This window comes from Pleurodeles waltl, chromosome 2_2 (assembly GCF_031143425.1).
Source record: "Pleurodeles waltl isolate 20211129_DDA chromosome 2_2, aPleWal1.hap1.20221129, whole genome shotgun sequence".
NCBI lineage: Eukaryota > Metazoa > Chordata > Amphibia > Caudata > Salamandridae > Pleurodeles > Pleurodeles waltl.
This window is the reverse complement of record NC_090439.1, coordinates 824,476,495-824,498,360: the sequence shown is the minus strand read 5'-3', so window position 1 is coordinate 824,498,360 and position 21,866 is coordinate 824,476,495. Positions and strand designations below refer to the sequence as shown.

Below are 21,866 nucleotides of genomic sequence, written 5' to 3'. Positions count from 1 at the left end.
TCGGTGCATGTCATAATTAATCCAATACTGGCATCATTATTGATTTATTAAGAGAAGGTGTTCACTACCAAACACAATAGGTTTCAGGGAAGCCATTATTTAGCCGGGTAACTCTTAGTGAGAAGTGCCCAGTACATACCTTAAGATAGATTCCCAATTTGTTTGCAAATCTAGCAATAGAACTACACATCATAGGGAGATACCTACTCATGCAGACATGCGCTCACTTATATTATAATGCACCATGCATAGGGCTCTTAAGGCCTGCTGTAGGGGTGACTTACATATAATACATGCAGTGACTTTGGCATGGCACATAATGAGTGTGCCGTGTCGTGTTTTCAGTCATGGCTTGAACCATGACACTCAGTGTGCGATGGTAGGCTGTGTGCAATTTGTATGGGGTCTCTTAGGGTCGCATAATACGTGCTGCAGCCCTTAAGGACCCTCTCTAGTACCCATTCCTTAGGTACCAGGGGTACCTTTTACTAGGAACTCACAGAGGTGCTAAAGTCCTGCCAGTGGTTTCACAATTGAGTAGGTTGTTTTAGGGGAAAGGACACTGGCCCTGGAGCCTGGTTAGCAGGCTTCAGTGCACTGTCAGAGTTGACAACCAGCATCTATCAGTTCAAATGGGGGCTAAACATGGAGGGACCGCTGAATAGAAGTCCAGTTTCCTTCAGGATGTCAATACCTACGTGCCTGGGGTCCAGCCCCCATTATTCATCTATCCAAGCAGACTTCCAAGCAATTCATAATGTGCATACAGAATCAAATCAGAACAGTCAAGGCTAGTTGAAGATTCCATAATTCTGCCATCGCTGTGCAGTGCCTATAGTTCGAGTTTCAGAGCCCCCTCTCCAGCTCAATAGATGCTTATTTCAATGTGCACAATTTGCCTCATGACACTGTTTTATAAATTAGACACCACAGTGGCAGTCGATGAGGCGTTTCAGGGTGAAAGATAAATGCTGGGAGGGCCGAGGCCTTAGCCAGCCCATGCAGACTGTCTGCAGCTGAGATTGTACCTTCCACCTTTTTAAGGAACCTCCCAGCACAGCTTGCCTACATGTTGGATTCCTCTTTGGTTAAACAATGTTCTTAGCAGTAGTCTGCGTTCCGCCGTTAGCTCCCTTCAGCAGCATATTAGGTGATGTAGATCTTCTTTACCGTCATCACATTCAGGGCTGGGTTGCCTTTCCAGAGTGGTAGATGTAATCAGCAAGGAAGCATGCAAAGGCGATATTTCAGAAAGTTCTCCTTGACAGAATTGGTATACCCTGTGTGGAAGTAAGATTGTGGAGTCACAGTCCTGTAGTTTTTCTGAACAAACAATCCATTGCCTCTTCCTGCCAATGTTGCCTTTTCCTCTATTACTGAGGGAGTTGATGGTTTTAGTGAGCAGTTTTTAAAAACATGTGTGGGTGGTGGGAGTTTCCTAAAATTCATTTGGACCTGTTTCAGTTAGCGACCCGTTAAGGTAATTTCTAGCAAGGGAGTTATTCCTGATCTTCATCTCCATCCAGAGGTGTGAATTCAGGGAGTTCGGCTCTTTCCTCCTGATTTTATGCCAGCAGTTAATGTGCACCCCTGTTGGGCTAGAGATGCCTTTTGAAGTCCAAATTCAAGCCTGATCTGTGGTGGAGATGTATATTTTGGAAGGTTGAAGATCTTTCTGTATGTCCTAACCATGATGCTGTCCAAGGTGGATGACTTCCTCCTTGGCAGAGGTTCACTTAGGTATGTTGTTGTTGGTGCCAAGTTTGCTTGGATCACTCAGAGTAACGGCATCAACGTTTAAAAATTTTAAAGATTATGATCAATGTGTTACGTTTTCTCTTCAGAGACTCTTTCTGGGGGTCAAATGACCCGCTTTTACCTATGTTGACCCCCAATTATTCATATTCATCTTCTGACCCAAGCCGCTGTTTGGCCAAGAACTAGCTGGGTGTTCTTGTTGTGGTTTTGATTGGCATTGTTTTTGTTTTCTCTAGATTGACGACCAGGCCATTTTCTGTAGAATAATCCTGTGTGATGTCCCTTAGGCGCTGCAGCCCTGTTGGGGTACAGCTTATTAAAACAAGGTCATCAACATATAGGAAGCTGGAGAGGATAATGGCTTCTACCAGTGCCCAGCTTGACCTGCACCCACGTATCTGTATGCAACAGTATTATTAGGTTCAATAAAGTTTGTGGAATTTTCCAATTATCTAGATTGCTCTAGAGTTTGCCACAGTCAACATGGTCAAAAGCAGACCTGTAGTCTATAAAGCACAGGTACAGAGGCAACCTTGTTCCTTAGGGGTAAACCCATAATATTAGTTGTGGTTCCAGTGTGTTTTACGGAGAATCCTGTCTGATTTGGCTGGATTATGGCCTTTCCAGAGGCCCAGGATGCAAGTTCCTTGAGAATTATGCCTGCAAAGTACTTCTTATCATTGTCAATGAGTGCCACTAGTCAATAGTTTTTTGCGGAAGATTTATCACCTCTCTTGAAGTTGGGGTAAATTATAGAACCTCTTTATGAAGCCGGAATTATTCCCCCAGTTGCCATCTGTTGAAAAACAGGCTTAGGTTTCTCAGCCCAGTATCCCGCATCATGCTTAAACAGAGCTTTAGTAATATCATTAGGGCCCAGGGGCCCCTTGCATCTGCCCTTGGCTATTTACCACCTAATTACCCCAGTATTTATTGCATAGATTACATTTGCGGGCACTTGTATTAGCTGTAAGGCAGTAGATGGTCAGCAACCTGCCTTTGAAATGTAGCTTTTTGGACTATTTGTCAGAATGTCTTCCAATGCCCTTTTAGTAGCTACTCCCACAGCTTGCTGTGTGAAGTGATCAAACAGAAATTTGTCCCAGGTTTCCTCTGACACGTGTGAACTGATTCCTCCTTGAGCAAGGAGTAGAAGCTTGTTAGTTGTACTCCAGAACCGCACAATGCCGTTCTTTATGTTGGGGAGTAATTTGGTCCAATGCAGGTCACCCTGCTGCCTTTTTATGGCCCATTTTAATTTTTCCAGTACAGATGTGTTTTATTTTAGCAGTTGTTGTAGGGCTGTGTCTCTCGCCTGTGCTGGATGGCTTTTAGTGTTTTCTTTATAGCCTTTTTGAACGACTTCAGTTGTTTGATGTGTGATGATGAAATATAGTCTTGTGGCGGAGCACCATGTATTGAGCAACTTGGTTTTATTTTTGTGGCGATTGTACCGAAAAGCTCTTTGGTAAACAACTTCCATGAGATTAGAGCATTTTTGGGTGTTTCTAAATGCTGATGCAGCAGCCCCTTTGCTGATTCCAACAGATTGTCTTTTTACTATGAAGGGGTAAATTTAATCTTTTTATTGTATATGCTGACTATGGAGCCCAGTATCTTGGCCAGTTGGCAAAAGGCTTAGGGAGATGCCCAGAAGGTAACTTCTTGTGGAAGGTGGTCACTGTCCTGCTTCTCGCCGAGATGGTATGAAAGTATATTACAAAATAGTGGAAAGGTGACAAAGGTGTAATCTAACGTTGAGTTGGATGAATTTGAATGAAACGTTGCTGCTGGTGGATTATCCTTCAAAAAACGACTTTTATGTGCCTGGAATCCTAAATGCTCTAGATCCCCCAAAGTTGTTTCCCAATTTTATTTAGCTTGCCAGTTACATTTCCTCCCCGTACTTGTAGGTCCCATTGTGAGGATTGAGCTACTATAAAATCTTCATCTGTGAGGGATCCTAAGAGATATAAGTCAAAATCTACTGACACCACTAAGTTTGAGGTTTGTTTTTCTTCCAGATACCTCACAATTTAATCAATCAACAGTCATGAGGCCTTTGACTAGTTTTTGTGGTGTATATTTATGTTGGCTATTAGACTATTATGACCCCCATCTTGACATTCTGAGAGAGAATTGTTGTTCTGATTGCATTTATTGCTAGTGTCTTCAAATGTAGTGGCTTAGAAGTGCCTATGCTTGTTGTTGATGTATAAATTGCCAGGCTGCCCTTGGAGTGGGCTTATTTAGCTCCTTTACGAGCTGGCACAGAGTAATTTGAGAAGTGTCGTAAGTGTAATCAACGGTTTCCACGTATGACACTGGTTGATTCCCAGGTGTGGCTCTTCTTGACAGAGATTTGCCCAAAGCACCATTAAGAACTGAAAGGTTAATCTAGAGAGTCATTACTAGATTGGTCCGAGCCTAGCAAAGACAGAAGGTAACCAGGTTAGTAGTAGGGTCTTGTCCCTATTCCCCAGCTCCTGTAGATTGGCCACTCATTCAGTATTTTCCGGGCTGTCTTGGATGTCTTCCAAGTGGCCTTTGTTGTGTTGTTCTCCAGGGGACTTCTGGAGTGTACAAATTCAATTGAGGCTAGGTTAGTTGACCGTAAGTCTTCCAGACTAGAGAGCCGTGTTAGTAGTCTAAGTAGGTTTCCCCCATTTGGGGTGTCTCAATTGCATTTTGATTTATGTTCATGTAAGAATGATATCACGTTGGTGTCTAGCTGATCATCGAGCAATGCCCGAGATGCGTGTTGCAATCTAGTTGTGCTTTTAATAAGGAGATTTCCGTCTTGTTGAACTCTGTGCTTCTTAAAGCAAGGGGGTTTTCTGTTGGCGTGGTCATTTTTGTATCGACTAGCTGAGTGCGGTCCTGTTCAGGCTTAAGTTTTCCTAGTGGCTTTTGCACCCTCTGTTTTGGTAAGGATTTTACTGATTTGTTGGCGCCCAGCAATGCAGTGAGTTTCACCTTCACTGCAAGGTTAGTTCCGGTATTTAACCTGCTTGTTTGTTGAGCTTCTATATTCAGTAACAAAGCACTAACCTTTTCTGTGATCAAAGATGCTGATTCCAGGGGAATTGGGTTCTCATTTGACGTCCCTTATTTTTTCTGTAGGTCTTTGTGGCGTCACCATTGGCTGCATCACTGCTGATAGTGCCACCATCTCCTGCTTCTTCACCTGGCTGTTTACCACTGCAGATAAGATGCCATTTCAAAATTGTTTATTGTCAAAGACCTTGTTACTGTTTCGAGTAGAGTCAGCCTCCGGGCTCGGCGATCAGGCGTTCTTGGCTATCACATCACCATGCAGAATTTATCAGCTTTTTAGTCCTCTGGTTGTAACAGGAAGTCAGCAAGCTGACCCTTGGAGTCAGCTTCTCGGTCTGGTCCTCGAGGTTTGACTTTTCCTAGAAGAAGGCACAACAGGCTCAGTCCTCTCTTTGCCAGCCCAAAGAGCAGCAGGTACAGTCCAGTCTTTGGTGCAGCCTCTCCTTGCTCACTCTATAGATCAGACAGGCAGCCCTTCTTTGGTCCTCTCTCCAGTACAGATGGGATCTGAAGTCTGGGTGCCAGGGGTGCCACTTTTATGCCCAGTACAAGCTTAGGGGGATGAGGCAACTAACTAGCCAAAGGGGCTACCATGTTCCTCCTGCTTAATGACAACATTTTATCACAAATTATTCTTTCCACTCTTGACATTTTAGAACCCTTCTCTTTGTGTGTGGAGCTCCCTAGTCCAGATATCTTGAAGTACCATATTTAGTAGTCCTACTCAGTGTGAGAGTAGCTACTCCTGAGTTAACCCTGTACTCGCCAGTAAGGTCTACTAGCCTTTCTGCAGTAAAAAAGAGAATGCAGGATTTTTACTGTCAGGACATATAAAAACCCAGGTCCTTCTTTTTAATTAGGGCTCCCAGTTTTATGGTATTTATTTTTCTTGACATTTATGTCTATATTTATTCTTTGGTAATTTTATCTGTATTTATCCACATTTATATTTGTTGCTAGCAAAATAAGATGCTGCAGCTAGTATTTTTCACATTTATTTCAACAGACAATTCACCAGTGATGTAACACACTTGCACTCAGTTGCTATAGGTTTAGATATATTTATATATGCACCAAATTAAGTAAATACAATATATTCATGTTAGAAATGGGGTCTCTAGTTGGCAGTGGTATGCACCCTTAAATAGGGGCCCTCACTCTAGTCAGGGTAAGGGAGTCACACAGCCAAGATAAACCCTGCTCATCCCCCTTGATAACTTGGCTCAAGCAGTAAGGCTTATCTCAGAGCAAATGTGTAAAGTATTTGAACACATAAACAGTAACACAGTGAAAACACGCCACACACGTACTCCACACCAGTTTATCTGAGTAAAACAAGACCAAAATGACAAAAATCCAACTTGCACAAGTAAAGATACAAATTGTCAAAGATTAAATGTAGTATAGTACTTAGGAACACAATAGCCTAGCTGGGGCTATCATATCGGGTTGACGGAGTAACTTCCAACAGTCTGGAGCTAGCCACGGGGGAGTGCCGTCGGCCACGTAATCGTATAGACCCCGGTTAGAGTACCTTGGAAAATGATGAAGAAACAAAGATGTTGCACTGAGTCGGGGAGTTGAGGCGTCGCTGGAGCTGGTACAGCGTTGGTTCCTTATTGCCACCAGGGAGCTTAGGTGTTGATTTGTTACTGCTAGGCAGGGGAGGTGAGGCGTTGGTTCCTTGCGGTTGCAGAGGAGGTGATGCGTCATTGATGGCGAGGCATCAGTTCCTTATGACGCTGTCAAGATGCAAGGCGTTGACTTCATTGGTGTCACAATCACACCACAGGGCTACAGGTGCTGCGGCGAAGTTGGAGTTAGGTGCTATGGACTTTGTGATAGGGCACTCTGGACTCACGCTGTGGTGGGACTTCGGAGGCGCTGCAGTGGGGTCGGGCCTGCGTTGTAGATTGTTGTACTCAAAGAGGACCACAGCACCGGTGCAGGCTGCGGCACAGGGTCAGAGAGCGGCAATGGTTCCAAAGTCTTTCTGAACTTGAAGCACTAGTGTCTTCCTTGTTCCACCAGAACTCACTACCAAGGGCCCAGGAGCTAGATTCGGCACCAGGAGCTGGATTTGGCACCACTTGGCAAGTCAGGACTCTAAGCAAGAGAGCCCAGGCACTGGCAGGTGAAGTGTTTGATGTCCCTGAGTTTCCTTAACAGGAAACAAGCTCAGTCCAAGCCCTTGGAGAACCTTTGGAAGCAGGATGTAGAAAGCCAAGTTCAGTCCTTTCACTCCCAGGACAGAAGTAGCAAGCAGCAGGCCAGCACAAAAAAAGCAACAGGCAGAGTGGCAGTCCCTCATACAGCATCCAGATCTTCATCCTGGCAGAATGTCCACTGTCCAGAAGGATTCTAACTATGTGGTATCTGAGGTCCAGTACTTATACCCAATACTGTCTTTGAAGTAAGCAAACTTCAAAGATTAGTCTTTGTAGCTCATGAGACCCTACCTTTCCCTGCCATGGCCTCAAACACACTCTAGGGGGTTAGACAACAGGCATAGCCCTATACAGGTGCAAGTGTCAGCTTCTTCCTCCACTCTAGCTCAGGAAAACCCATCAGCCTGGTGATGGGTCATCAGGATATGCAGGACGTACCTCAGCTCCCTTTGTCTGACTGTCTAGAATAAATGCATAAAACAACCCAACTGTTATTCTGACCCAGACGTGTATTCAGCATAAAGGTAGAGGCATAGAATGGTTAAGCAAGAAAATGCCCACTTGACAGTGTCATTTTCAAATTCACAGTTCAAAAAACAACTTCACCAAAAGAGTTATTTGTAAATTGTGAGTTCAGAGACCCCAAACCCAATACCATTATCTGCTCCCAATGGGAAATTACACTGAAAAGATATTTCAAGGCAATCCCCATGTTACTCCATGGGAGAGATAGTCCTTACAATAGTGAAAAACGAGTTTAGCAGAATTTCACTATCAGGACATCTAAAGCACACAGGTACATGTCCTACCTTTTAACTACACTGCACCCTGACCATGGAGCTGCCTTGGGCCAACATTAGGGGTGACTTCATGTAGTAAAAGGGAAGGTTTGGGCCTGGCAAGTAGGTGCACTTGCCAGGTTGAAATGGCAGTTCAACACTGCACACTAAGACACTGTAGTGGCAGGTCTGAGACATGTTTACAGGGCTACTCAATTGGGTGGCACAATCAGTGCTGCAGGTCCACTAGTAGCATTTGATTTACTGGCCCACGGCATACAGAGTGCACTTTACTAGGGACTTACTGGTTACAATCATGGATAAACCAATCACCAATACAAATTAGACAGGGAGCACTTGCACTTTAGCACTGGTCAGCAGTGGTAAAGTGCTGAGAGTCCTAAAGCCAGTAAAAACAGGTTAGAAACAATAGGAGGAAGAAGGCAAAAAGGTGTGGGGATAACACTGCAAAAAGGGCCAGGTCCAGCAATGCATCTGAACTCTTGCCTAAATAATTTAAGAACGTAGGCCTAAACAGACCTTGAGTTTCTTGCATTAATAAACCTGGGGCTGTACCCCCTAGGAACCAAAGCGAAGGGGAGAACTCGCTTTATATAACCAGGCCGTTATGCCTTGTTCTTATCTTTTACATTTGCTGTTCATTCAAAGACAGAGGTTAAATGTCAAGCTGTGTCTCCAAGGGAGCAACACGTTCTGTTTTCTCATTGTAGAACAAATTCGCTGGGATTATTTAGACATACATAATAGATCTTTTAGTGGACTTTTCGTCTGTTTTTGTAAACGGAATAGATATTTACTTTCCTGCATACCTTACTATGAATATCGTTTTATGAATTGCTAAAACGCAAGGTGAGTGTTTATATTTATGAGGGGAGGAGGAAGGTGCAAAATGCTTTGTTTCAACATCAGAAACATTCTTCCCGCAGAGCAAACACAAAGAATAATGGAACCTGACCCGAAGGTCTTGGAGTGCTTTACCTGAGCGTCAGTTAAATTTCATTTGGTCATATGCATTGTTTACAGGCATGTTGAAATTAAGTGATATACCCAGAATCACATGATGCTTTGCAGATGGAAGACCTAGAATCCCTAATGAAAACATTTAAATTGATGAACTGGCGAAAATGTTGCGCCAGTAACATCACCATGTTGTGCATGTAAAAAAAAAGGTAACATGCAGCTCATGGTTCCAAATCGGCTGTGCAGTCTCATAAAGAAATTCTGATGCTGTAGCAGTTTTAAAAAGCATCCTTCCTCCAGAACAGACCCAAAGAACAATGAGGCCGGCCAAACCCAAAGGGGGTCTCAGTTGTGGAGGTCTCGGAACCCTATTGGTTAACTGTGGGCACAGATGCAGTGGTGCTTGTAGGAGTCAGGTCGCTGTGTTCAATAGACTCTAGCAATTCCTGTTTTTCTCCAGACATGGGCTGCAGACAGGGAAACGGGGGCCAGTCTGTCTAAACCCAAGATTGGGGTCAGTTCTTGAGGGTCTCTGTGCCTCAGGGGCACCATCGGTTCACAGCAGCTCAGGCTGGGGGGCTCATGTGCAGTGAGGCTTTTTCTGGCAGAGTCGCGCTGGCAGAGGCTCTTGTTTTGGTCCTTTTGTTGCCTGCAGACATGCAGGGAAGCAGCTCCTCTGTTCCAACGGAGATGTTGTTGCCCAGTTGAAGTCGTGGTTCACTTCTCCACAGCGTTTGGAGGTGACACTGCTTTTGGGACTAACCGAGTCTGTGCAGTTGTCGAGGACAGCAGGCAGGCTGGCAGGGTTGGTGCCAAGTATGTTGGTGCTCCTCAGTTCTCACATTGTGGGCTCTTGTCTGTCCTTCTTTCTTCTCCAGTCAAACTAATCTGATTTCCTGGTGTCGGGGGACTCCCAAAATACTCAATTTCAATTCAATACAAGGGGAGTGAAAGGTAGTAGCCAATGGGCTACTTATCCTTGGGGTCACTACATCCCTTAGAAGACCACCTTCTGTGGTTAGTGTGCATCACTCTGTCCCAGAGTTCCTAATTTCACCACAACGAAGATGTTGAAATCTTAATTTTTGTGATCACTTCATGTAGCCCATCTTAAGGGTGTGACTAGCCGAGAGGTGTAACATGCCTTCCAGCATAGCTAATAGAGCTTATTTCACACCTGTCCTAGAGCCAAATGGGCCTCGTGTCAGGGGGTGGTGTTAGTATTGGAATAGTCGATGTCAATGCACATAACAATACATTCACGTATAAGAATGAAGTTGCATCACCACTATTAGATTCCCCTGTCCTGAACTCTCCATCAACCCCGGCACAAAGATGCGCGGCCAGGCAGGCCCTGAGACCTGGGTTTGAGGTTACTGACTGACAAGTCACAGGTGGGTGGCATGTAGCCGGCAGACAAACTCGCAAACAGAAAACCGAGACCAGATCCCACAGATAGGCGCAGAGACGCCACAATGGTCCCATATTGGCCCCAAAAAAACACACATGGCCAGAGGTATGCGTGCATTCCTAAAAACACCATAAAGTTAGATCCCACATGTAGTTAGGAACAGTTAACCAATCAGAACACAACATGCAGCGACCACCCGCCCCTCAGACTAGACATCTGGACACATACTCGCTGGCCCTCATTGTACCCACGCAAGGTCGAGTCCCACCTGCATTTGCTATCAGGACCTTATTTATGACTCCATGAAAACTGTTCACATTCTTAACCAAGAAAGGAATGTTTTATTATTTTATGGCACTCAGAGGAATGTATATAACACCACTCTAAACTAATGTACTTTGAGACAGTCCTCAGGCACTGTTTCTGTACATGCTCTCCTGTCCATAATGTTTAATTAAATGAACTGTTCCTGTTTTGCCAAACTCCTCCTGTCTTCTGTTTTTTAAGGTAAATTCACATTCGAGCAACAGTGGCATACTCCAGGTCTGGGGGAAGCCAGGTTTGCATGTCAAACAAAGGCTATGTGCTCTTCGAAGCTCCCTGCCTTGACATGCTAATTACTAGCCTTCCTGCCAGAGCAGGCATTGTTTCTGACCTCTGAGAGTGGGACTCTCACCCCATAGGGGGTCAGAAACCCATCTGTGCTAGCAGGCTGAAAAGGACCAGCCAGCCAGCACATTAGAGGACTAGTAGGGTTCAGTCAGGTACCTCTAACATACTCTCTGGGTGCTTGTATTATTAAATCCATCAATGGAATGAGTGTTGGTTTATTAATACGATGTGTTTGTTACCAAACACTGTATGTTTCAGTGAAGCTATTATGTAGCTGGGCAACTCGTTTTGACCAGTGCCCAGTACGTACATTAAAATGACTTCCCTGTTCACTCTTAATATCTAGGAATAGAATTGGACATCATAGGGAGCTATGTCCTTCCATAAAATATAACTCACCCAGCCTTAGGGCTCATGCGCCTGCTGTAGGGGTGACTTACTTATATTAAATGCAGTGACTTTTGTCATGTTTTCACTTTATGGTTTTCCACCATGTCACGCAGCCCGCAATGGCAGTCTATTTGGAAATTGTGTGTGGGTCCCATAAGGTTGCATAAGGTATGGCGTAACCCTTCGGGGCCCTCTTTAGTATGTATGCCTCAGGTACCAAGGGTACCATTTACTAGGGATACAGGGGTGCTAAAGTCCTTTGCCAATTGTGTTACAATTAGACATTACCTTGTTTTAAGGAAAGAGCACAGGCACCAATGTCTGGTTGGCAGATTTCAGTGCACTGTCAGAGTAACAAAACAGCATCCAGTAGCTATAAAGGGGGCAAAAAGTGGAGGGACAACTGCAAAAGAAATCCAGGTTTCGACACTGCCCGGTTAGCAAGGTGTCTTTCACGTGCCTTTCATGAACCAAGGGCAGCTGCGTTCCTTCAAGCACCAGAGTGAGAATCCCTGGGCTGGGGCACGGCTGCGATGTCTGTGCCGTACAATTGTATGAATACGGTTTGTCAGTACTTTTCTGTTTCTATTTATATATACTGACAAAGGAAAACACGTTTTCCCTCTGTATCTATATGTAAAATCTGTTTAAATGAAAACCAGGAGCCTTAATTTTGAATATACAGCACCCTGCCTTAGTGTTTGTTAGGCCTACCTTAAAAGTGAATTACATTTATTAAAAAGGAAGGTTTGCGCTTTGTCATTTCTTAAGATGACAAAGTTGATTCATCAGTTTACTAACTGCTCTGTCAGTCTGCAGTGACAGACTGGGTGTCATGTTTTACCTTTGCAAACTCATTGTGGCACAACCAGTGATGCAGTCCGCAAGAGACACTTAACTTACAGGCCTTAGGTACGCCTGGTACCTTATGCTAGGGACTTCTAGTTAACCAATTCTAATTATAGGTGAGTCAATTAGGCATATACCTTTTAAAGGGTCAGAGCACCAGCATTGAGGCCTGTTTGGCAGGGATCAGTGCACTTACAGAGTCAAAAAACAGCAGCAGTAGTATACAATTATCTAAAAGTGGGGCAAAAAGTGAGAGTGTACCCTGCAAAAAGCCATTTCTTCACAATACGCATACTTAAACTGCAGTTACTCATAACCTTATATCACTTCTCTTGCAGACGTATATCTCATAGTCAGGTCATGACCAGTTACATCTTGTATCAAGACAATACTACTAGTTAGAGTTGGGAAATGAGTGATGTTCATCTTCTCCATTGCCTTCTATGCCATAAATTGTTTGCAATGGACCGCAGAGCTTCCACCCTCTGCCTAAATCCTTTTGATTTTCAGCTTTATATCCTGCACCCCCTTTTCATAGTTATTATGTTTTCTAATCTAACCTATCTTCTCTTCTCTCCCCTTCACCTTGCTGGTACTTATCTTCACTGATCCCTTTTGCCCTTATTTAATTTCTTCCTTCAGTTTTTCAAGTTTTGCTTCTTCTAAGCCTACTATTAAACTATACCATCTGCACTTCCTCCCTCACCTTGTACACCTTCCACTTTCTGCCTTTCCATTTTGTCTGTTGTCTTCTTTTTTTGCCTTTATATTCTTAACTGCTGTTTACTCATTACTTCTTTTCCATGCTCCCTGCTACACACCAGCTCCTTTCTCTCTTTCCAGATTCTCCTATTTCTGCTTTCCATGCTCATGTATTCCTCTCCGAGGGTCTGTTTTGTATATCTGCCACTAGTAGCTGCATTAATGTTGCTGTCTCAGCACCATTTCTTAGCTATTAATTTCTTTTTCCCACCTCGTGTACTAATTTCTGTTCAGTTTTCACGTCTCAGTGAGACAATTCTATACTTTACACTCCTTCACCCAACCATGACTCCTCTCTCTGATCTCAAACTGGTTATGTAAAACTTAGGCTCTTCACTGTAGTCATTAATGATGTGATATTGAAAGTGCTCTTCACGGACTATGCCTTCCTGCATATTTTTTTTGTCCCATTGAGGTTCTAAGTTGCCTCATTCATTGCAAAACAGGATAATCGCATTACGCAGTTTTTTCCAGGTCAACATCTTCGCCCTGGTTCCTAATTTCCTGCTTAGGATTAATTGCTTAGAATCTGCTTGGGATTCATCGATTACATTGTCTTACTTTGGAGGACAAGAAATTTATCTCTTTAGAATTAGTCACCGGCGGGGGCAGTTTTCTTCAGGCAGGAGCCCTTTAAATCTTTCGGAAGCGCTCCCGCCTCGCGGGACGCGCTCAGGACACCGGCGGGGTGGCAGAGGCAGTTTCTTTCGGGCAGGAGCCCTTTAAATCCTTGGAAGCGCTCCCGCCTCGCGGGACGCGCTCAGGACACCAGCGGAGGCAGTTTTCTTCGGGCAGGAGCCCTTTAAATCCTTGGAAGCGCTCCCGCCTCGCGGGACGCGCTCAGGACACCGGCGGGGAGGTGGAGGCAGTTTCTTTCGGGCAGGAGCCCTTTAAATCCTTGGAAGCGTTCACGCCTCGCAGGACGCGCGCAGGCGGCGCCCGGGCCAAGGGCGGGCCCGTCCTGCGCCCGTCAGCGACCGGAGGAGGACGGGCTGGGCCACACCATTTTCATCCTGACTTCCGAGGTTGGTGAACAACGGACGAATATACTTTAGCTACCCGGATACCTTCCCAATATAGGTGAGCAGTACTTTAGGCCCTCCTGGTGTCCCAGCCTTTCTTAATAAAGCCCCAGTAGAGCGAAAACAGGGTGGGAACAGGAGAGGAAGAGCACCTACGGAATAGACTGTTAAACTTTGGGGCTGGACTTAAGTGTCTAATTAAAGCTTATTAAAGCAAGATGGGTAGACGGAAGGGGAGGATGCCTTTGGAAAAGGCCGGCAACAATAAGACTAGATGGTTTCCTCCAAAAAGCGGTTGGGGCATTAGAAAAAGAAATTGAACTGGTGGAGCGCCGTCTGATGGCCCCCCCACCGACAGAGGCTCCACCGAAAACTCCACCACAACCTCTTCACCCACCCGCTTTTCAGCCTGCCTCGGCAATTCCATCCCCAACCACTCAAACCACCCGAATGTCTGTTGCAGAGCCCCTGGAAAAGGTTATACATCCTCTAGAAACCACACAGCCTATGCCAGATAGGCCTGCACCCTCCCCAGAGCATAGCTCAAAGGGCAAAAGGAAACGAGGGGAGGTAATCTTAAAGAATAAACGGGCCCGTGTTTTGAACTCCCCCAACCATGCCGTGCCTACTCGGACCAAGGACTGTACACCTGCCCAAGCTACTAATAATGGCAGCCCAGACATAACCTTTATAATAGATTTTATAAAAGACGAGCTTGCCAAAAAGCTGTACCCTATAACAACTCGCCTATCAGCTATTGAGGAGAAACTTGACGGTCTCATCAAACTTAATCAGCCGACCATTTCTTCCTCACTAGATTCACAATATTCCCAACAATATTTTCCCCCATGCCCTCCAGTCAACAGTGCTAGTAGCCTTCTCCTATCATCAAGCACGGTCCACAATTTTCAAACACTTTGCCCTGATTCTTCGCATCAACCAGTGAAGGCTTCAACTGCTAGACTGGCCAATTCCCCTAAAACTAAGCGCTTAAAGAGTGATCCCCTCTTCCCAAGGTGGACTGATGAAATTGCTTCTCCCATGAATACGGGCACAAAACAGCACAAGGATCAGACCCACCCTCCAGCAGACCGGATGCAGAGGGATCTAGGAACAAATATGAGAACTTTACACCTACCACCGGAAGCTTGCCCTTATGTGCTTGTTATCACAAATGTTCCTAAGCTTAAGCCTAACATTTCCGAATCATTTACAGAACTGAAAAATAAGGTCATCCACTGGCTACATAGATACGCTAGATTTGCTTTTCATATGATATCCTCAATACTAATGGTGAGGAGGGTGGGTTGGGTGGGTCCCCTCAAAAACCCTGGTACAGGGGACTGTATTGTTATTAACTTCGATGCGCCTTCCCTTGTCCAACAGCTTTCCTTGAATGTGTGCCAATCTAACCCTCTAGGGGGAGTAACATCTCTATGTAGGCTCCAGGCTTTCTACCCTCATAAAGCTGTACCAGCCACTAAGGGGGCAACAATGCCACTCAGAGGTCCCACTAGGGTGCAGATGCAGCCTGACCCCCAGCTGAGACGCAGCCCCCTTTCGCTCTCGCTTTCTGAAATTGATTGACTAAAAGCCAGCACTATGTATAGTTCATTTCAGCCTCAAGGTTCAAAAAACTGGGATAAGAAGTGCCCTATAGTTGGAAACATTGAAACACACGAAATAGGGCAAGGTAATTCTGGGGTCGAACAAACCCCTACTGCAGACACCAGAGACACTACGCCAATTTCCGCACTTGTTCAGCCAGATCTTTCTAAGATGGAAACTAGTATCTGGCTTTCCTCCTGTGTCCAGAGTTCTGAAATTTGTATTGGGGGTGCAAATAAGGAGGGCAAGGTGATTGAGACCAATTTAGCCACGGATTTAATAGACCCCAGTAAGCATGGATATTCACCACCATCTCAGATATTCGAACTGCTCACGCCACCCCCCGATTTAGATGGTGCAAGAAATATCTTGGGCAATACTGTAGCGGGAAATCCAAACGTGACTGGTATATATATGTCTGAAAAGGGTATAAAACCTCCCCACGGCACTCCATTTGCAAGAGAGAACCTTGTGGCTGAAGCTCCCCAAGACAAAACAGATGGCCTAGATACCATTCTTAGTTGGAATATTGCAGGGTTGGAGAATAAAATGAACAACCCTGAATGGGGCAAATTTATAGACAAACATAAAATATGTCTTTTTCAAGAAACGTGGGCACTGGAGCCCCAATACAGAATTGGTTATAAAAGTTACTTGGTCCCAGCAACTAAGGTGAATTCAGGGAGACCCTCAGGTGGGCTGCTTATATGGCTTAGCTGTTCCCTTAAATGTCGGATTGAAACAATTGACTTGGGCTGCCCCGATTTGATGGGTTTATCAATACCATCCCTTAGTGAGAAACCACTTTTAATAATCAATATTTATAATAGGAGCCTGGGTAGCAAATATGAGTCCGACACATTGACTATTTTGGACAGCTTTCTCTCTTGTAAATCACCTTCCCACTTTATTCTTATTGCAGGAGATTTTAATGTCACTTTTGAACCCTATTTGCTGGCCCAGGAACTATATAAAGATGAAGACGCCTACTGGGGTATCCCCCAACTGGTATCAAGCAAAAGACCAAAAATAAATAGATTAACACATCAGGTTGTGGATATTACACTGGCACATGGCCTGCGGGCCTGCAATGGTCGTTCCCGCTCGGACCCTAATCTTCACCCTACATTCAGGCGCGGGACACAGAAGAGCCAGATAGATTATATTTTGCTTGACATTTGCTTGTGGGGCTATATGGTGGACATGAATATTGTAGAACATGAGGAAAGCGACCATGAGCCATTGATTTTATCTCTTAGGAATTTATTACCCCTACTTGAAGTCTCCTGTCACAAGACTCACGAACAACAGCTCGCACTGACCAACAATAGACGAAATGTTAGATGGGAATCCCTGAGCACCGACACAGCCATCTTGGCATCTGTGTACAGGCAGTTGGCTGATCACATGGATCGCATATCTCAGCCTTTAGAAGATAGCGGTGGGCTTATAGCAGCCCACACACAATTCTTTAATTCTCAAAAAAATCTTTTTACTAAAGAGTCTGCAAAAGTAGTTAAAAAGAAGTGCAACGTAAGGTGGTTTAACGCTGCATGCAGGAAGCACAGCACAAACTGCTGAAAGCTTTAAGAGGAGGCCAGTTAGATCATATAAGGGAAGCCAGGAAAGATTATAAACAGGAACAAAGTAGAGCCCGTAGGAGATGGGATGAATCTAGATGGGGTTCCCTCCTGGAGTCTGCTAAAATAAACGTCACCTCGAAATTTTGGAAATTGGTGGCTGGTGCCAGTGAAGAACCTAATCGTTCGCCTGGTGCTTCAATACTCCCTGTAGAGTGGACAGATCACTTTTCCCGATTATATTCTGGGATCACCGGTGTTACTACCAGGGAAGTGAGCCATATCATGATTACCGAGACCCCCAAAATTGAATTTACCTTGGCTGAAACTAAGGCTGCGATCGCTTCACTGAAATGGGGAAAGGCCGCCGGCCTTGACAAAATACCAGGCGATCTATACAAGACAAACCCAGATATATGGGCCCCATATCCGAACCTCATTTCCAATGCGGTAACTGCAGGAGCACCTGTCCCGAGTTCCTGGATGGGAGCAGAGATAGTTCCCATCTTTAAGAAAGGTAACCCCTCTAACCCTGTCAACTACCGCCCAATCTCCTTACTTGACAACTTCCAAAAACGTTTTGCAAAGCAAATTCTGTCCCGTCTAGAAGAATGGATTCTGGAAACCAGTGCCATTTCTGATCTACAAGCAGGGTTTACGCCAGCAGTTAGCACCATAGATCAGGTGCTAAGATTTTTAACAATAAAATGGAAGACTGTGGAAGTAGGAGGGGGCAACCTTTTTGTAGTTTTTATTGATCTCAGAGCCGCGTTTGATTTGGACCCCAGAAACCAGCTATGGCTGACGCTAGCCAACATGGGTATCCCACACGGTCTCTTGAAACTTATCGCCCGACTACACGAGAATACTTATGCACAAATCAGGAGCGGTAAGGATGGTGATCTAACAGAAGCAGTGGCTATTGAGAGGGGAGTCAGACAGGGGTGTGTTTTGGCCCCTATTCTTTTTCTTCTATACATAAATAATTGTATTAAGTATTTAGCAAATTGCACTAATGATTCCCCAAAGCTGGCCGGGATCAAAGTTCCATGCCTACTTTATGCAGATGACACTATCCTCCTGTCTAAATCATCCATGGGAATCCAGAATCTGGTTAACCAGTTTGGGGTATTCTACAGAGATTACGGGTTAGATATAAATGTTAAGAAAACCAAACTCATGATATACAGTGCCCCGAACAAGAAGCTTAGAGCAAACATAAAGATGGATTCAATTGACCTGGAGAGGGTAATGGAATACGATTACCTGGGCTTCAGACTATCTGATAAGGGCAGCTGGGATGCAGCCATAAGGAAAGGGGCACTAACCATCAGCCAAAGATGTGGAGTGATAGGACGTAAGGCTTGCACTGCAATAAGCCCCCCTCTGACCCTTATGTCTGAAATTTATAAAGCCCAAATCCGTGCCGCGGCCCTATATGGAGCGGAACTTTGGGGATCTCACAGACAACTGGACACTCTTCAAAGCAAAGAAAATAATTTCCTTAGACACATATCCAGACTAGGAAAGGGCACGCCGATGCTCCCCCTAAGACTGGACCTGGGTCTAAATAGTATTAAAGATACAGCATACTTAAGACCACTTCTGTACTGGGTTAGACTATGGAAAACGGAAGAACTCGAACCCTTCAGGTCAGCAGTTAAAGAACTATTGCCACCTTGCTACGGATGGGAAAAAGTACGGTGGCTAAGGGAGATGAAAGCGGCTTGGGTTAAACTGAATTTATCCCATTATTGGGAGAATCCCGAGATGATTCCTGGTAACGCTAGACGCCTGATCAAAGACCGATATTGGGAAAAAATTCATGAGGAATCTCTCGGCTCAATTGGGTTAGGTCGGCTGACAGCAGAGTTTCTGCTGGTCAAGCACGAACCTCTGCCTGAAAGCTTCCTGGATCTCCCTATACCAGCCCGTGCCCGCTCTTTACTACTTCAGTTCAGATATGGAACATTGGCACTTAACAGCTTTACGGCTTGCTGGTCGACTAATAGTCCTTTATCTGACAAATGCATAAACTGCCATCTATGCAAGGAAACTGAGCATGTCCTCTTTTTCTGTCCTTTGTACAAATGCCCTCGAGGGAAGTGGATTATTCCTCTGTGTAAAACACTGCCAATACAAAACCGAAACAGTGTATCTAGAATGTGTAAATATGACACTTCCATGCTGATAGTGAGTTCTGTTTCTAAATTTTTGGCAGCAGCATGGAAAATCCGCAGTAGAATCATTACAGATGTTAATCCACCGGTTGAAGAATGGTCTAGAAGTTAGCGAACTAGCACCCTGTCACAATAGTCTGGGATTTTAAACAAAATCATTAGTGCAATCTATCGAGGATATAAGACCATGGGGGTGATTCCTATCTTGGCGGGCGGCGGGAGCCGCCCGCCAAGCGGGAACCGCCAGAAGACTGTACCGCGGTCGAAAGACCGTGGCGGTCATTCTGAGTTTCCCGCTGGGCGGGCGGGCGACCGCCAGAAGGCCGCCCACCCGCCCAGCGGGAAACCCCCTTCCACGAGGATGCCGGCTCCGAATGGAGCCGGCGGAGTGGAAAGGGTGCGACGGGTGCAGTTGTACCCGTCGCGATTTTCAGTGTCTGCATAGAAGACACTGAAAATCTTTGTGGGGCCCCCAGGGGCCCCAAGACACCCGTTACCGCCAGCCAGGTTCTGGCTGGCAGAACCGCCAGAACCAGGCTGGCGGTAAGGGGGTCGGAATCCCCATGGCGGCGCTGCCTGGAGCGCCGCCATGGAGGATTCCATAGGGCAGCGGAAAACCGGCGGGACACCGCCGGTTTTCCGTTTCTGACCGCGGCTGTACCGCCGCGGTCAGAATGCCCATGGATGCACCGTCAGACTGTTGGCGGTGCATCCGCGTTCCCCTACCCTGGCGGTCTCGGACCGCCAGGGTAGGAATGACCCCCTATATCTCTGAGCATGTTGTCTAGTGGGGCACCCCAATTGAAGTGATTCATAGCTCCCTAGCACATATAATTTTACAAATGGCAAGATGCAATGTATCTGATCAACTTATTTAAGAGAACTGACTAACTTAGGGCTCCATTTTCCACTGGTTGACTTCTAACTTTTGCAAATAGGAGCTATTGTATGTAGTTTTTTATGTTTTATTTTATGTATAAATCTGTCTTAGAATAGTTTACACGTTTTTAACAATTGATTCGTATTATTTTACCATTTAGCGTCTTGTATAGGGTAAGATTCAGACACTATTTTAAGAGTCTTGTCTTAATTATTTATGAAACTTTTTAATGTAGTTTTATGAACCTTTTTTCTATATAAGCAGTGTACTAATTGCTAAATGTCTCTTTTTTTTATTCAATGGTCTATGGTTTTTATCCTTCTGTATGTATGACTATTTTTTTATTTCTCAAATGGCCCAAACTTGGACCGAATAAACTATTGATTGATTGAATCTCTTTTATTTATTCCTTTTTAGTTTTAAAAAGATGTAGCTAGCTTGACTTGGTAAATAAATATCTTACTTAGATGTTGATGGAGGGGTACTTCGTCCCAAATTCGGCGGATGTCCTGTCTGCCATATTACGAGTACAGTGTAGCCTATCACACTTGTAATTCAGTGGACGGGAAATCCTCCTTGTTTCGGCTGAGTATCCTCCCACCAAACTCTAAAAAAACACCCTAAGTCATCAGATTTGATCTTCCGCACAATTGGTTGAGATTTTGCTGAACTATAGGCACCCAAGAAGATAATGGTGGTTCTCACAGTGAGGCTCTAGATCAAGAAGTGCTACTGGATCACTTCATCAGCATAGTGCAATAATTCTAACATTATTTTTAATGATCACATTTTGAGTTGGCTGTCCTAATCTGATATTGTTTTTAATGTTAACTATTAAGGTGTCTTACCCTGGAGCTAATGGATTTCCAAATATAATTGGTGGATCAGACCTTATTGCTCATAATACAAAAAAGAATTCAGAGTTGGAACTCTGGCTACGTGAAGAAATGGAGGTAAGCTGGATCTTTAAACTAGTCGTTTTTTCTCCCTCAAAGTCTGACCTTCATATAAATGAGGTCTTTTCTCCAGCCAGCCAAAAGACCAACAATTTACATACTCAATAAGTGATTTTCAATTTCTACTTCTTGATATTTTTCATAACCTACTTTTACTATGCATACCACTAGGACATATTGCCACTCTGGGATTTCTGGCTCTGCATTTATTCCTATTATAGTAGAAATCAGATAAAAAAACGTGCTAGATACGTTTAGAGACCGCCGCCCGCCAGACTTCCCCCCTCCGAAATACCGCTCCTTATTCTAAGTTTTTCCCTGGGCTGGCGGGCGGTCGCCAAAAGACCGCCCGCCAGCCCAGGGAAAAACTCCCTTCCCACGAGGATGCCGGCTCGTAATCGAGCCGGCGGAGTGGGAAGGTGCGACGGGTGCTGTTGCACCCGTCGCGTATTTCACTGTCTGCCAAGCAGACAGTGAAATACTTGTAGGGGCCCCCAGGGGCCCCGCGACCCCCCCCCTACCGCCATCCGGTTCCCGGCGGGCGGACCGCCGGGAACTGGATGGCGGTAGGGGGGGTCGGAATCCCCTCGGCGGCGCAGCTAGCTGCGCCGCCTTGGAGGATTCCAAAGGGCGGCGGTACACTGGCGGGAGACCGCCAGTGTTGCCGGTCCGACCGCGGCTTTACCGCCGCGGTCGGAATGCCCTTGGGAGCACCGCCGGCCTGTCGGCGGTGCTCCCGCGGTCCTCCAACCCGGCGGTCATTGACCGCCAGGGTTGGAATGACCCCCATAATTGCAATACACGCAGTCTAGCAGTCTAATGGTTGTATGCATTAGCTGATGCAATTAAAAAAATAGCTTGATCAGAACAATA

The 21,866-nt window shown here is 45.2% G+C and overlaps 1 protein-coding gene across 1 annotated transcript in view; it reads left to right on the top strand.

Moving 5' to 3' along the window:
• NBN (nibrin) overlaps positions 1 to 21,866 on the top strand; it is a 198,703-nt gene that overhangs the window by 141,960 nt on the left and 34,877 nt on the right. Inside the window, exon 14 of the mRNA XM_069220448.1 lies at positions 20,877 to 20,990. Coding sequence (XP_069076549.1) covers positions 20,877 to 20,990 — 114 coding nt within the window. The remainder of the gene's footprint in view (positions 1 to 20,876; positions 20,991 to 21,866) is intronic.